Source organism: Gouania willdenowi, chromosome 24 (assembly GCF_900634775.1).
Source record: "Gouania willdenowi chromosome 24, fGouWil2.1, whole genome shotgun sequence".
NCBI lineage: Eukaryota > Metazoa > Chordata > Actinopteri > Blenniiformes > Gobiesocidae > Gouania > Gouania willdenowi.
Window position 1 is genome coordinate 6,677,757 of NC_041066.1, and position 17,152 is coordinate 6,694,908.

At 39.1% G+C, this 17,152-nt stretch overlaps 1 protein-coding gene across 1 annotated transcript; it reads right to left on the reverse strand.

The window, feature by feature from the left end:
* Window positions 1-243: 243 nt before the first annotated feature.
* On the reverse strand, window positions 244-11,076 carry LOC114458049 (ras GTPase-activating protein-binding protein 2-like; the record flags this gene model as incomplete). The annotated part of the gene is made up of 16 exons (XM_028440294.1): window positions 244-346; window positions 2,195-2,382; window positions 2,858-2,985; window positions 3,177-3,305; window positions 3,410-3,638; window positions 4,100-4,227; window positions 4,427-4,555; window positions 5,907-5,963; window positions 6,090-6,189; window positions 6,336-6,458; window positions 6,651-6,831; window positions 6,924-7,029; window positions 7,130-7,220; window positions 10,486-10,659; window positions 10,815-10,896; window positions 10,982-11,076. Coding segments are annotated over 16 exons (2,043 nt in total), but the record flags the coding sequence as incomplete, so codon positions are not given.
* Window positions 11,077-17,152: the final 6,076 nt, after the last annotated feature.

Below are 17,152 nucleotides of genomic sequence, written 5' to 3' on the forward strand. Positions count from 1 at the left end.
AATTAAAATTTATGATTTCTTGAGATACCCGGAAGGAAGCTCAGCTCAGGACTTGTAAGCAAAATGTGTTTGCTCATTTTATGTTTTGTCTATTCCTCAAACAACTAGTTGACAGGCTAGGTCACACTCCAAAGCAAAGAAGGAAAAACAAATATATCATAATTTTTGACATGAAGATTTAATTTTTTTTCAACAAGAACGATTAAACATGAGACTTCATTCACTCTGATGGCAATGGTCTTCTCAGCGGCGCTGGGTCGTGAAGCGACCTTGTCCCTGACCACCGGGGCCTTTTCCAGAGCCGATGCTCAGTTTAGGGGCCGTGCCCACCCGGGGGGCGACGGGTCTCGTTCACTGGCTTCGTCTTCATCTCCTCCACATTCAGACTCACCTCACCTCGGAACATTATGGGCTGCAGAGAGATAATCCAAGTCAGTATATTTAAAATAATCCTTTACATACGGCCGCTTAATTCACCACCCACATTATTCACCGGTTAAACTGGAGATAATTTTTCTTGTCCTGAAGCATTGCTGTGTCACTTGTAGGGATGTAACGATTAATCATAAGGCAGTTAAAAATCGATTCATAGGTATCACTGTTCACATCGATACTGTGAAAATTGAATCGCAGTACTTTTTTTAGGTACCAGAAGTGTTGGCGGCGGGAGGAATATGCTACTACTTTCTTTCTGGCCGCCTTCTCCTCTTAAACAAATTCATATATTATTCCTTACCCCTTTAGCACCGAAAGAATATCTGTAATATTACGTGAATAACTGTAAAAGTCACGTTTTTCTTTTAGCTCTGTCTGCTAGCATAGCATCTCTTCTTCACTGCAAGATATCTGCATGCCAACCGACCACTGGGTTACCAGCGTCCTCTGCTGGTCCAAACAAATGTCTGACCTAATTACAGTGCAGACTGTTTTTTTTTTTTTTAAATCCAAGGCACAAAATACATTTTCAGTTGCACTTTTAAAAAGAAAAACTATTATGCAATTTTGCATTGTTTACTATAGAATCAGAATTGAAATTCATAGGCTTCTTCTTCATTTGTATTATTCCTTTATTTATTTTATTCAAGATTTATTTTCAGTTGAATTGCATTGTTTTGAATAGTTTATCAAGGGATTATTTTGACAATGAAAAAATAAAAGGTAAACAGTACAGTTTTTTATAGTTTTGAACCCAAAAAAAATAAAGTCATATGTCTACAGTCCTATTTTGTAAAATAAATCGTGAGAGAATCGTATCGTGAACCCAGTATCGTGAATTGAATCGTATGGGGAGTTGAGTGAATCGTTACATCCCTAGTTACTTGTCATTAGTGTGTCAAACTGCATGAAATGTACTAGAGTTTAGAATTTTCTGATATTTTACAGCTGGAACAGGGATTTAATCACATACAAGAATGATTAACTCCTGGAGAACACAGACAAAATACATTGTTTATTTCATGTTACATTATTATTCAATCTAAAACAGTGAATGGATTTAAACATTTGATGCACCAGGCTGGCCAATCCCAACTACACCATACAATTAAATCAAGAACCAAGCCACCACCGTGTGAATGAAAGTGGGTAATGAATTTTGATACATACCCCTTCTAACTTCTCCTCCAGGATTCTTTGAACAGGATCAGAATCGTCGAACGCCACGAATCCAAAGTTGGGCGACTTTCTACCAATGCCCTTGGGGTTAATCCACAGCTTCAGCACATTTCCATATGCTGCAGGAACACAGAAGCAGAACAATTCAATAACACAAACTTTGGTAGCGTTGAATCAAAATATTTGGAAATCATTTTACCACAAAAATGTTATCAGTTCAACTTATCACTCTTTTTTTTAACCCGATGTACCTAGTATGTTTTTATTTAGACTAGTGTAACTACTGGTGTTTTGCAAAAAACCTACTCATGAAGAACTTCTTGAGTTCGCTCTCATCAATGTCATGTGGAAGGTTTTTTACAAACAGCTGGTGACTGTCATGGTATCGATCAATATGCTTGTTGTCCATATCCCCAGGCTCACCATCTCTGCCACCTGCCAGTCAAAGCAACAAGCAGAAGAGAAATTACACACCGGGTCACTTCTTTAGTGTTTAAAAAAAGACAAATATTCCTTAAGATGCAAAAATGAATATTTACCTTCATTAACAGAGCTCAGGTGGGGTTTTCCTGTTTGTGACGGCGGTCCCTTGCCTTCGCGCTCAGGCATCATTCCGCTTTCCACGATGCCTCGTGAACCTTTGGGTCCCCGATCATTGCGCCTCATGTCTTGACGATCATGGCCCCCGCCGCGGGTCTCTTGTTCACGGACTGCCCTTGTTTTCTTCCTTTGCACATTCAGACGCACCTCACCTTGGAACATTATGGGCTGCAAAGAAATAATCCGTCAGTATATTAGAATAAACCTTTACATACGGCTGCTTAATTTACCACCCACATCATTCACTGGTTAAACTGGAGCTAATTTTTCCTGTCCTGAAGCAGAATTCGAGACCAAACATGATTAATTTCAGCTGCAGCTTATCAATCGTTCTGTGTAAAACAGTTTCATATATTTATGTTGTGTTGTAACATGAAAATGTTGTAGTGTACTACAGTTTAGAATTTTATGATATTTAAAGCTGGAAAAAGGATTTAATCACATACAAGAATGATCAATTCCTGCAGAATAAAGCATTAGGAGACAAAAATCTTTTTTAAAACTTTCATTTTACATTATTAATTCAATCTAAAACTGTGAATGGATTTGAACATTTAATACACCAAGCTGGCCAATATCCCAACTACACCATCCTATCCCACCACCATGTGAATGAAAATGGTTAATACATTTTGATACATACCCCTTCTACTTTCTCCTCCAGGATTCTTTGAACAGGATCAGAATTGTCAAAGACCACAAATCCATAGTTGGACAACTTTCTACCAACGTCCTTGGTGTTAATCCACAGCTTCACTACATTTCCATATGCTGCAGGAACACAAAAGCAGGACAATTAAATAACAGTTTATTAGTACCAAACTTTGGTAACGTTGAATCAAATTATTTTTAAATCATTTCAACAGCTATCAGTTCAACTTATCACTCTTTTTTTAACCTGATGTACCGAGCATGTCTTTATTTAGACTAGTGTAACTACTGGTGTTTTGTAAAAAACCTACTCATGAAGAATTCCTTGAGTTTGCTCTCATCAATGTCATGTGGAAGGTTTCCAACAAACAGCTGGTGACTGTCAGGGTATTGAACAATACGCCTGTTGTTCATAACCCCAGGCTCACCATCTCTGCCACCTGCAAGTCAAAGCAACAAGCAGAAGATAAATTACACACCGGGTCACTTCTCTAGTGTTAAAAACAAGACAAATATTCCTTAAGATGCAAAGAGGAATATTTACCTTTATTAACAGAGCTCAGGTGGGGATTTCCTGTTTGTGACGGCGGTCCCTTGTCATCGCGCTCACACATCTTTCTGCTTTCCACGATGCCTCGTGAACCTTCAGGTCCCCGATCGTTGCGCTTCATGTCTTGAGGATCATGGCCCCTGCCGCGGGTCTCTTGTTCACGGACTGCCCTTGTTTTCTTCCTTTGCACATTCAGACGCACCTCACCTTGGAACATTATGGGCTGCAAAGAAATAATTCAAGTCCGTATATTTAAAATAAACCTTTACATATAGCAGCTTAATTCACCACCCACTTCATTCACTGGTTAAACTGGAGCTAATTTTTCCTGTTCTGAAACAGATTTCTAGATCACACATGATTAACTTCAGCTGCAGCTTATCAATTGTTCTATGTATAACAGTTTATTTGTAACGTGAAAATGTTGTAGTGTACTACAGTTTAGAATTTTATGATATTTAAAGCTGGAAAAAGCATTTAATCACATACAAGAATGATCAACCCATGGAGAATAAAGCATTAGGAGACAAAATATATATATTTTTTATTTTATGTTACATTATTATTCAATCTAAAACAGGAAATGGATTTAAACATTTGATTCACCAGGCTGGCCAATCCATTCTACACCATCCAATCCCACCACCATGTGAATGAAAATGTGTAATAAATTTTGATACATACCCCTTCTACCTTCTCCTCCAGGATTCTTTGAACAGGATTAGAATCGTCAAAGGTCACGAATCCAAAGTTGGGCAATGTTTCATCAAAGATCTTGGTGTTAATCGACAGCTTCACCACATTTCCATATGCTGTGGGAACACAGAAGAAGGACAATTCAATAACAGTGTTTTAGCACCAAAATTTGGTAGTGTTGAATCAAATTTTTTTTAAATCATTTCACCAGAAAAATGTTATCAGTTCAACGTATCACTTTTTTTATTAACCTGATGTACCTAGTATGTCTTTATTTAGACTCGTGTAACTACTGGTGTTTTGCAAAAAACCTACTCATGAAGAATTCCTTGAGTTCGCTCTCATCAATGTCATGTGGAAGGTTTCCAACAAACAGCTGGTGACTGTCAGGGTATTGAAGAAACCGCCTGTTGTTCATAACCCCAGGTTCACCATCTCTGCCACCTGCCAGTCAAAGCAACAAGCAGAAGATAAATTACACACCGGGTCACTTCTCTAGTGTTAAAAACAAGACAAATATTCCTTAAGATGCAAAGAGGAATATTTACCTTTATTAACAGAGCTCAGGTGGGGTTTTCCTGTTTGTGACGGCGGTCCCTTGCCAACGCGCTCACATATCTTTCTGCTTTCCACGATGCCTCGTGAACCCTCAGGTCCCTGATCGTTGCGCTTCATGTCTTGAGGATCATGGCCCCTGCCGCGGGTCTCTTGTTCACGGACTGCCCTTGTTTTCTTCCTTTGCACATTCAGACGCACCTCACCTTGGAACATTATGGGCTGCAAAGAAATAATTCAAGTCAGTATATTTAGAATAAACCTTTACATATGGCAGCTTAATTCACCACCCACTTCATTCACTGGTTAAACTGGAGCTAATTTTTCCTGTTCTGAAACAGATTTCTAGATCACACATGATTAACTTCAGCTGCAGCTTATCAATTGTTCTATGTAAAACAGTTTATTTGTAACGTGAAAATGTTGTAGTGTACTACAGTTTAGAATTTTATGATATTTATAGCTGGAAAAAGGATTTAATCACATACAAGAATGATCAACCCATGGAGAATAAAGCATTAGGAGACAAAATATATATATTTTTTATTTTATGTTACATTATTATTCAATCTAAAACAGGAAATGGGTTTAAACATTTGATGCACCAGGCTGGCCAATCCATTCTACACCATCCAATCCCACCACCATGTGAATGAAAATGTGTAATACATTTTGATACATACCCCTTCTACCTTCTCCTCCAGGATTCTTTGAACAGGATTAGAATCGTCAAACGTCACGAATCCAAAGTTGGGCAACGTTTCATCAAGGATCTTGGTGTTAATCGACAGCTTCACCACATTTCCATATGCTGTGGGAAAACAGAAGGACAATTCAATAACAGTGTTTTAGCACCAAAATTTGGTAGTGTTGAATCAAATTTTTTTTAAATCATTTCACCAGAAAAATGTTATCAGTTCAACGTATCACTCTTTTTTTTAACCTGATGTACCTAATATGTCTTTATTTAGACTTGTGTAACTACTGGTGTTTTGGAAAAAACCTACTCATGAAGAATTCCTTGAGTTTGCTCTCATCAATGTCATGTGGAAGGTTTCCAACAAACAGCTGGTGACTGTCAGGGTATTGAAGAAACCGCCTGTTGTTCATAACCCCAGGCTCACCATCTCTGCCACCTGCTAGTCAAAGCAACAAGCAGAAGAGAAATTACACACCGGGTCACTTCTCTAATGTTAAAAACAAGACAAATATTCCTTAAGACGCAAAAATGAATATTTACCTTTATTAACTGAGCTCAGGTGGGGTTTTCCTGTTTGTGATTCTGAAGGAACACCATCTAATTGTGATGCATGAAAACAAGACAAGACGTGTGTGAGCTCATTCACCATCCTACAACTAAACCTACAAGAAAACATCAACACGTGAACCACTCCTACTCTAGAAGTTTAAATCTCAGCATTACCAGATTTAGGGCCTCGTGGAGGGAGACGCCTTTTGTTGCGAGTGCGCAGGTCTTTGGGGTGCAGGGGTATTTCCATCTCTGATTGGGACTCAACTTCAGGCTAAACCAGATAAAAAAGACAGAACAAAAAATCAAAAGATTACCTCCTCATTTGAATGTTTTGTTGTGTTTTAATTACACACACAGCTACGTTCATGGCAGGTAAACAATATTACTGTTTTCATTTGCATAAAGAAGGTGCTATACCTGTGTTGCTTTGACAACATGAGGGGGGATCCCAGAGGGGGTGACTGTACCAGCATTCCTCTTTTCTTTTTTCTTCTCCTTTTTTGCCTTATTTTTGTTGGTCATCACAGTCCAGGAGGATGTCTGTGAGGAGGACAGTAATAATCAAATATATCATAAAGGATTCATCTTTGAACAAATGCAACTACTGTTGAGTTAAAAACCTTTTAGAGTCAAAGATTCAACACAGTCCTCAAAATAAAATGTTTAGGAAGGACCATCACTGTACTTTGTCTCATATACATGTTTTAAATAAACTACAGACAACTGTTTTACCTCGTGTGCCTCTTGGGTATTTGGTGGAGATTCCACAGGAACTGGTGACTGTGCTTTCTCCTTAATTTCCTCCAGAACCTTCTTTTCTCTTTCAGGCTTGAGCTCCTCTGCTTTAGATTCTGGTTCAGGCTCAGGTTTTGGTTCTGGAGCTGGCTCTTCCATTGGCTCCTCTACTTCATTACTGTGGATCATGAATTTTTCAGATTAATCTCTATAAACGGACTTTAGTTGTGTTAGATTTTCTACGTAGGGCTCTGCTGAACATTTACTTACGTGACAGGGTGAGGTTCATAATAGGTGGTGCTGTTTGGACTTTCTTGCAGAGGCTCAGGGGATGGCTGCCTCTCCTTTGGCTCCTCTTCCACATTTTTCTCTGATTCTAGAGGACGGAACAGAGGAATGGGGAAAATGAGCGTACTACTCTGAAATTAAACAGTAAGGATAATTAAAAAAGTAAAAATAAAAAATGAACATCTTACTTTCTTGAAGCTCAGCATGAGAGTCTCCAAACACTTCATCCTCATAGCGGAAGATGTCGTGGTGTACATAAAACTTGTTGCCAACCAAACCCTGGAAACATTCATAGTACCAATGTTAAAATGAATCGTTACACCAAAAGGTGTGCTATCTGGCGATATTAGATCTTTAAAGATTAAAACATGACGACAATCTGCCAAATCACGGAAATTGTACAACCATCTGTTGTTCACATTTATCCCTCGCGGTGCCATGTCTGTGTGCCATATATCTGTGGCCCATACACAGCACATCCAAAGGTTTTTTTTCTCTACCAAATCACACTATTTACAAGTCAGGTTCATGTCAGCACTATAGGCACACTGAACAAATATTAAGCGCTTAAACGGCGCAGAAGTACGCTCCAGTCCCCCTCCCTCCCAAAGCACAAACACACTGCTGTGCTGCTTTCTCTGTGTTAGCAGCTGTCTGTCTGTCCTCTGTTTAAACTCCATCAGTTCTGAGTGTTGGAAACACTGAGAGACGTTTGAGGAAACACTGAATTTTGTAACAAATTGTCTCGCACCGCAGCAGGAGTGTGATATGGCTCTGCTGCTGCTTCATAAAGGGACCACGTCCTAAATGTGGTTTATTTTAAAAACTACTATCAGCAGCTCAGATCTGCCCTGAAAGAAGCAACACTACATAATCTAATCACACATTTCAGCCTTAATGAAGGAAAAAGTCAAAAGCGGCAGAAAATGTTGATATATATTTGTATTCTCTTCTGCTTCTCGACGAAGGCAGTCACATTCTCTGTTTCTCCCTCCCTTCCGCCCTTATCTTTCCCTGCTACTGCTTTGTCTGGTCCTGTGAGCCTAACAAGAGCCTCTCTCTGCGACTCATCCAAAACCGGAATAATGGAATTATTTAGTTGGTCTCTATTTAGTTGGTGCTATCGACCAGATTTTTTCGACAAAAAGAACCGGGGGTGGTGAACCCACATATCCAAGCGGGACGTTTGCGGCTGGATATGCACTTGACCCTTGGAATAAGTGGCAAGTTGTGTGTCTGTCCATCCTTTCCGTGGAAGACGTGGAGGAGATCTACATAATTGGAATAATGATAGTAGGCATGCTGCTGAACGGAGTTGGTGGCTTTCTAATCTATCGAAAAGTCCGTACTACGCTGGCGACTGTTTTGGAAAAGTTGCCAGTGATTTCTGCAGGATGCAGGGCTCTGAACACTCAGACTCATGTGTTGGTCGATATCAAAAGCAAGTTGCTTATGGATCGTCTACCCGTTATGGATAACAACTGGGAGAATTTGGAGGCCCGGCTTGGAAGTAATAGTTAGGCCACTCATTGGGTTACAGCACAGAGACCCAGGACAGAAGGCTATTGAAAATTGACATAACCTGTATCAAAACCCATTGCTTATCTTCCTTTTGGCTCCCCAGCTAGCCAAGGCTAAAGTCAGGGTTGTCTCATCTCTTATCACCAGGAAGTTCCTGCATCCCTACATTCCCACCTGGAACTGTTGCCACACGTCATCTGGTTGTTGTCAGTAGCGCAGCTACAGGTCTTGAATTTTAAATGCCCTTTTCAGCCATCTTCCCGCCCCCCCCCCATCCATGCTGCATGGAGGCGTGGTTGCAGCGCCCATTGGCAGCACGTCCATGTCCCCAAACGGCTGGAATCCTGTTGTTCTTCCCACCCGAACCCCTCCCCCAGCCCACCTCCCACTCAACCCTTCCCACGTGCCTTATCTTGAGTTCTTTGACTGTGTCATGCTTAAATTTATGTATTCATATAGTGGGAGCTTAAGTAGAGTTGTCAGTTATGGGCAAATGAGTATGTGTTTGAAGGTTGGATGTACAAAGAGGTGGACATAGTCTGTACTGTTATAAAGCGGTATATTTATGGGTGCAACATAAAATAGCGTGGTTTAATTCTGTGGGACATGCACATGATATTTCTTCCCTCTCGTTTTTGGACATGTACAATACATTTATAGAGAAAGTATTTGAGAGCTGGTTTGTATAATCTCATTCATTGTTTGTCCATACTACTTTTTAAAATTTAGCTTTTCTTCTTTTTTTTCTTTATTTTTTTTTACATGTTCAAAATAAACTAAACTAAACACGTGGAGAAAATATCAGCGTGTACATGTTTCTCTGTTTGCTCTGAGCACAGCTGTTGCAAGTGCCCGCCTATAACTTCCGGGAACTAATTGAGTTTATTTCGAACTTCCGTTGTCAGAACTTTCTCTCTAAATGGCTCTGATTGCGTCTGGCTATGACGCCCCTCCTCCCTCTTATGTACCGTCCATAAATTTTTGCAGTTATTGGCGACAATTTACCTAAAATCCCAGTTATGTCACTCGGAATCAATGGAATCGAATTGGCCACCAATAACTTTCGGGAACTATTTGAGTCTCTCTAAACGGCTTTGTCTGCGTGCGGCTCGCATGATGTCTTAAACCGGAACCAAAAGTACTGCACTCAATACGGCGAGGGAGCCGTAATCTCAAAATAAAATGAAAGTTAACGCTTTAAAATGTAACTAAAGAATCCAAAATAATGCATGCACACCCTCGGCGTGTGTGCAAGCTTTAAAAAAAAGTTTCAGGTCGAACAGACACTGCGTCATGGAGATATGCACCACACACACATACACAGACAGAAGTTCCTTGCTTTTATAGAGATGAGTGTATTACCTCAAAAGCAAATGGAAATCACTAGACTGATATGCTGTCTTGTTATGTAGCAAGTGGTGCAAATGCTACACCACTTTTGTTAAACAAAGTAAAAAGACTGTGTGACTAAAATAACTTGTCAGCCTTGTTGTTTGATGTTAATTGTACTTAGAACCAGTTTGATAAAATGCTTACATACATTTTTTAAATGTTTGAAAATTTTGCTGACTTAAATTATCTTTTTTCCATGATTTAAAGTAGGTGAATTGGTTTGTTTTATTAAATAATTTTAAAATAGTCTAAATGATCTGAATGAAACCCCCCCCATATCCACCACCTCTACCTTCAAGTCGGTGCTTATCACAAATGACCCTGTGACCACTGGCGTCACCAGTCCCATTGTGCAATTAGGTAATTGTCTATTGTTCTACTTAAACCACACAGTTATCAATAGAATAATTGAAGCCTACTTTCTTCTAGCGTGCTCAAGTATATTTTAATAACTATGACGTCTCTTTCCAACCATTGTTGGAAAGAGACAAGGCATTGGATTGCGAACACAAAATTCCACTGTTGTCAGGAAAAAAAAAGACCACATTAATAAATGTTGCATAGTGACAATAAACCAGAATGGAACAAAATGATTTTTTAGGTGAACAAGATAACGCATAAAAATACTCACGTCTGGAGCAAGCACAAACGTCTGCATGAACTTCCTCATTGGTTGGCCACTGTTGGACAGCTCTCCAAGTACCTGCACCATAACTCCATCACTCAGCATGGCATGGGCATTCACGTGCGAGATCTCTGCGCAACATTCACTGAACTGCAGTGACATGACCTTCTTGTGGATTTCCTTAAAGACAAGATAGATACAAAAATAATTTAAAATCAATAATAAAAACCACTTGTTAAAAACATAGCAGTGACTCCTTAATTTTACTGAACTTTAACAGTCAAGACAATTAAACACGTTGAATCACAAATAATTCAAGATTTGGCAAAACTTACCTTTGGCTCATACACAGCTTCAGCCAGCTTTCCATTTGGATCAAGTCCTCCATGAATATAGGAGGATTTATTCCCATAAAATCTTATTAAAAAAAAAAAATGCAATGTTTTAATTAATTAATCTGGTAACAATGCAATTGATTAGTGCATTTGACGCCTTTATTTACCTGTGCAAAGAAGCTGGAGCCTCGTTGAGGACTTTATAATACTGCCTCACAAACTCCTGTCCTACAACCAGGGGACTTGGCTTCTCCATCACAATTTGTTTTTGAAAACAAAGTTAGGTGCTGTAAATGAAAAAAATGGGGGGACATCAGACAACATCATATTGTCTAAAACAAGTTCTATCAAATACATTATAACTAAAAAACAATAATCATAGGTGATCCAATCTTTGATTCCAGCCCTCCAAACAGGCTCGCCAGGCAACATACAATGTCATAACTCATGTTTATCTTTGTTAGTTTTAATTCAAACTTCATTGACCACAGACCACAGGTCATAAACCTAAAGCGGAATGAATGCATCATCACAACACACTCAAACACCTATTACCAGTGCTATCAGGCTGATTTAGCAGTTTCTACATACCAACTTCCTGTGCCCCTCTTCCATTCCATTTTAACTCAGCTTAATAATTAATATTATCAGTTATTAATTGTCTAGACCATTACCCTAGAACATTATAGAAGCTACGGAAAGAAGCACGTTGTTGTTGTTTTTCTCATTCGTACAATTGCAGATTTGTCTGAAAACCTAAATTTGGGGTACCGACTGGAAGCATACATTTGCTAACATAATGTTTGAGGAGAAACAGCAGCGATAGACACAAGCTTCCTGTAAACATTGTGTGGTTTCGCTATCGCTTTTGACCACCTTGACAATGCACAGGATGATTGAGCCCCATATAGGCAAGACGATAAAAAGTTAATGAATACACAAGTGGCAAGATTGCTTTGTTTTAATGCAAACATCCAACGCGCAAAGTAAAAGCGGTAAAACAGTGTGGCAGACATACCGCTCAACCGGTGTTTCAAATCAACTTGGGACCATATTACCTGGTGACCAATTTCCTCCTGTGTTGCAGGTTACTGAGTATATCCTCAATAAAACAGGATGCCAGTTGAACGGGGACACCGATAAAAGCCGTCGTGGTGCTAAGCGCTCTGATCGAATAATAATACAGGCGCTACTAAAAATATCCCCTCAAAATAAGCAGTGGGGTTGAACTTCACCAAAAGTCGAGAAAATACAACTAAAACTTACGCCATCAAACCAGCCATAATCAAGGCAATAAGTCAAGAGCTTAGCGGCGCGACATGACCAAACAACATGAGGGAAATTCATTAAATACAGCTAATTACAATACAGTGATTTTCGGAGCAGCTAGCCACTAGCCAGCCACCAAACACCTAAGTGAACATATAAGATTGCTAACTTACCTTGTGAAAGACCTTTATCTATGTAGACAAATATATTGTAATAAATTATGAGTGTACAACAGTAAACTGTTCAGTGATGGACTAATAGGACGACTCCCACGGTACACAACAGTTTAGAAGCTCTGCTGGGCTGAAAATGGAAGATTCAAAGTATAGCTTCTATTTATTCTTTCATCCCTGTAATTTGGAACAAAACATGCCTTTCATCTTAATAAGCCAATGAAATGTATTCTACAATGACATCACATGAACATTGAAGAAAAGTCAAGTGAAGACAGGGCCTTTTATTGAGCGGGGGGGGGGGGATAAAGGGGAGAGCCATTTGGGGCCCATCGATTAAGTCAGCAAATGATGGTCCATTGTTGTATGAATCTGTGATAACTATATTTATTTATTTATTTATCTTAATAATATCTACTGATATCCAGAAATTTTTTTATTATTTGCGCCATAGTATGTGGTCATTTTAAAGATGTAAATCCTTGTTTTAATCAGAAATAAAATGGGTACAAAGTGTCCAAAAACTGTGGAAATTTGATTTTAAAAACAAAGAATATGGTTAAAAGTTGCAAATTACAGGTAATGTAATTTAAAAAGTATGAAGAATTAATTTGAACTGGCAAATAATGGGCATGAAAAATCGGGAATTTGGTTAAATTGGCCAAAATAAGCATGAAATATGGTGAAAAGATGACAAAAGTGACAATAATGGGTCGACATACTGTATGTGACACTAAGTGGGAAAAGTGGTGACAAGCGTTTATAAGTGCCAAAAATGTCTTGACAGTTGAAAAAATGTGCATAAAAGCCATTGAAATTTGATGGAGAAGGGGCAGAAATGGGAGTAGTGTCGCAAAAATGCATTAAAAGGAGCAAAAATATGGCAAGTAAAAGGGACAAAAATAGGTTTAAATATGGCGTTTGGTGTTTTTTAAGATAAAAGGTAAAAATGAGCAATAATGGGCTCATATTGTTCAAAAAATATTCTGTTTCTTGAAGGTATTTTGCGACCCCCTTCGAGTGTCTTGTGACCCCTAGGTTGGGAAGCCCTGACTTAGACGTTAGTTGTTCAATTTTTCTGAGTGGAAATTTTGACCAGTGGCTTCATCTTTTTACGCAAACATCCAACGCGCAGAGTTAAAGTGGTAAAACAGTGTGGCAGACACGCCGCTCAACCGGTGTTTCAAATCAACTTGGGACTATTTTACCTGGTGACCAATTTCCTCCTGTGTTGCAGGTTTTTGAGTAAATCCTCAATAAAACAGGATGCCAGTTGAACCGGGACACAGATAAAATCCGCTGTGGTGCTAAGCACTCTGATTGAATATTAATATGGGCGCTACTAAATATATCCCCTCAAAATAAGCAGTGGGGTTACCTCTGTGTCGAACCTCACTAAAAGTCGAGAAATTACAACTAAAACTTACGCCATCAGACTACTCGTAATCAAGGAAATAAGTCAAGTGCTTAGCGGCGCGACATGACCAAACAAAAAAGGGGAAATTCATTAAATACAGCTAATTACAATACAGTGATTTTTGGAGCAGATTTTCTTTACAGTAGCGACATACCTGACAGGTAACTTTAATTATTAGCTGGCAGGATTCCACCAGTTCTGGTTACAATCAGACAATGCAGCTAACCTGAAGCTAGCCACTAGCCAGCCACCAAACACCTAAGTGAACATATAAGATTGCTAACTTACCATGTGAAAGACCTTTATCTATGTAGACAAATATATTGTAATAAATTACGAGTGTACAACGGTAAACTGTTCAGTGATGGACTAATAGGACGACTCCCACGGTACACAACAGTTTAGAAGCTCTGCTGGGCTGAAAATGGAAGATTCAAAGTATAGCTTCTATTTATCCCTGTAATTTGGAACAAAACATGCCTTTCATCTGAATAAGCCAATGAAATGTATTCTACAATGACATCACATGAACATTGAAGAAAAGTCAAGTGGAGACAGGGCCATTTATTGAGCAGGGGGGGATAAAGGGGAGAGCTATTTGGGGCCCATCGATTAAGTCAGCAAATGATGGTCCATTGTTGTATGAATCTGTGATAACTATATTTATTTATTTATTTATCTTAATATCTACTGATATCCAGAAAGTTTATTATTATTTGCGCCATAGTATATGGTCATTTTAAAGATGTAAATCCTTGTTTTAATCAGAAATAAAACAAGTTAATAGTGACCAAAAACTGCGGAAATTTGATTTTAAAAACAAAGAATATGGTTAAAAGTTGTAAATTACGGGTAATGTAATTTAAAAAGTATGAAGAATTAATTTGAACTGGCAAATACTGGGCATGAAAAATCGTGAATGTGGTTAAATTGGCCAAAATAAGCATGAAATAACGTGAAAAGATGTTAAAAGTGACAATAATGGGTCGACATACTGTATGTGACACTATGTGGGAAAAGTGGAGACAAGCGTTTATAAGTGCCAAAAATGTCTTGAAAGTTGAAAAAATGTGCATTAAAGCATTTAAATTTGATGGAGAAGTGGCAGAAATGGGAGTAATGTCGAAAAAATGCATTAAAAGGAGCAAAAATATGGCAAGAAAAAGGGACAAAAATAAGTTCAAATATGGCGTTTGGTGTCGTTGAAGATAAAAGGTAAAAATTAGCGAAAATGGGCTGATATCATTCAAAAAGTATTCTGTTTCTTGAAGGTATTTTGCGACCCCCTCCGAGTGTCTCGTGACTCTTAGGTTGGGAATCCTAGACTTAGAAGTTAGTTGTAAAATTTTTCTGAGAGTAGAAATTTTGACCAGTGGCATCATTCTCATCTCGAACCCAAAATCGATCATGAACTAGGGATGCATCGAAATAAAAATTTGTGGCCGAAGCCGAATAAAATATAAACGCTTGGCCGATTACTGAATGTGGTTGGTAAGTTTTTCAGTATTTTTATAAATAGTGCATAAATAGCCTAAAATAAATTTTTAGACATGTTTTTTTTTAATGAAACTAAATATTCTGACACTTTTTAGATATTCCAGTAGCTTCTGCTTTTCAAAAAAGAACAACAAAGTTTTTCATTTATATTAGCTCTTCAAATAAAACAAAATATGCATTCTAAAAAAAAACAAAAAACTAAAGTGCATTAAAGGGGAGGTATGGAAAAAAAAAATCACTTTATAATGATTTTGCTACAGTATTACACATCCCTTTAACCTCATTCAGTATGGGGTGCCAAGTGTAAAAAATTAGTATAAAAGTTGTAGCTAACACATATTCATTATGTATTATTGTGGCAAAATTATTAGTTATGCTTAATAATATATTTACTCATATATTTTAATCCTTAAGCCTTGGGTTGTAACTTTCCATTGTGTTATTTTTTATGTCTTCAACTTTGCTTTTCACTCTGGGTCAGGCCGCCTTCTCAAAAGCACATGATGTCTTCCCAAAACAATACTGAAATCTCACAAGTCGAGATTTCAGGCACCCTCTGTGTATGCACTCACATGTCACACATACACACCCCATACACATCCATTCACACACACAAACACATAAACGCACACACCTCCACTCCCATGAAATCAGCAGATACCAAGAGAACTGGTTGTTTTGACCGAAAGGAGAAACTGTCTTTCTTTTCACCCTCTGTCCTTCCCTCCTCCTTCTCTCTCTATCCTTATCTCCCGGGGGGAGGAGGGACGGGGGACTGAGGGGAGATATACGTGATGGTTCAGTATTGTGTCGCTCTCTCTGTGTTCGGATCGCCTGGGCCAGGCGGTCACCAATTTTTTGTTCCACCTTGTACTCTTTTTATTTAGTTTAGAATAAAATCATTTTTTTATTAATTCACCAACTCTTCAGTCTGGTCGTCTTCACTCACCGGGCAGAGGGTGTCATTACAGCCAAAACGAGGTAACCTTTCTTATTTCCACCGTAACAATTGGCGTCACGAACAGGATCCCTGTCCGGCCGTGCGTACGGACGCGTTAATAGTCCTAAGCCAGTGTTTCATGTGCAGGACACCCCCGTGGAGGCTCGCACCGGCCGTTGCACGGCTGGCACGGGACAGAAAAAACGGACCACGGTGGACCTCAAACAATTCGGCTAAAACAAAGGTGAGAAGCTGGTTTTTGTTTACAAAGCCTTCATGCTTCCTTTTGTTTCTATTCTGTCCTTTCATTTGACACCTCTGCTGTGATGCGTGATTAGCGGCGGCTCCGGTCCAGTTAAAGTTGAGTAAGATAGGAGGTACCCAAAAAGTCCTGACAGTTCTGCGTTGGTGTTGTTTATAATTCTCCTGCTAATTCGGAGGGTTTTTATATCTCCGGAGTAACGAGTGGTCGAGTTTGAAATTCTCCCTGGCTTTATATTTTCATAAGGGCAGAGGTTGAGAGGTTCCCCCCCCCATACTCCTCCCAGCTTTATATTTTTCATAAAGTCAAAAGTTGGAAGGTTCCCCTGGAAATTCTCCCAACTTTATATTTTCATAAAGTCACAGGTCGAGAGGTTCTCCGGCTGAATTTGCAGCTATTGAGAGAGTTGAGTTTGTTAAGTGCACGGCCGTGCCATTCCTGCCTGATCAGCAGATAAGCAGACTGTCAGTATTACAATGGGCAATAATCTAAGTGTAAACTCCGCTAGGACGGAGGTGGACTGGAGCGCGCCCCTTATAGATCAGATGAAGAAAAAGTATGGTGAAAGCTGCTGTGATAAGCTGCAGGTTTGGGTGGAATGCTTTGGCTTTCCAGCCCGCGGAAGCATGAGCGAACGTCAGCTCGTGCAGCTGAGAGACGCTCTGTCTGAACACAAACAACAGCTTTTATGCAAAACAAAGGTTAAAAGCAATTATGTGAAAGAAATGATGGCACATGAACGCTGTTTACACATTTGGCAGAAAGAAAGTGCACACAGGG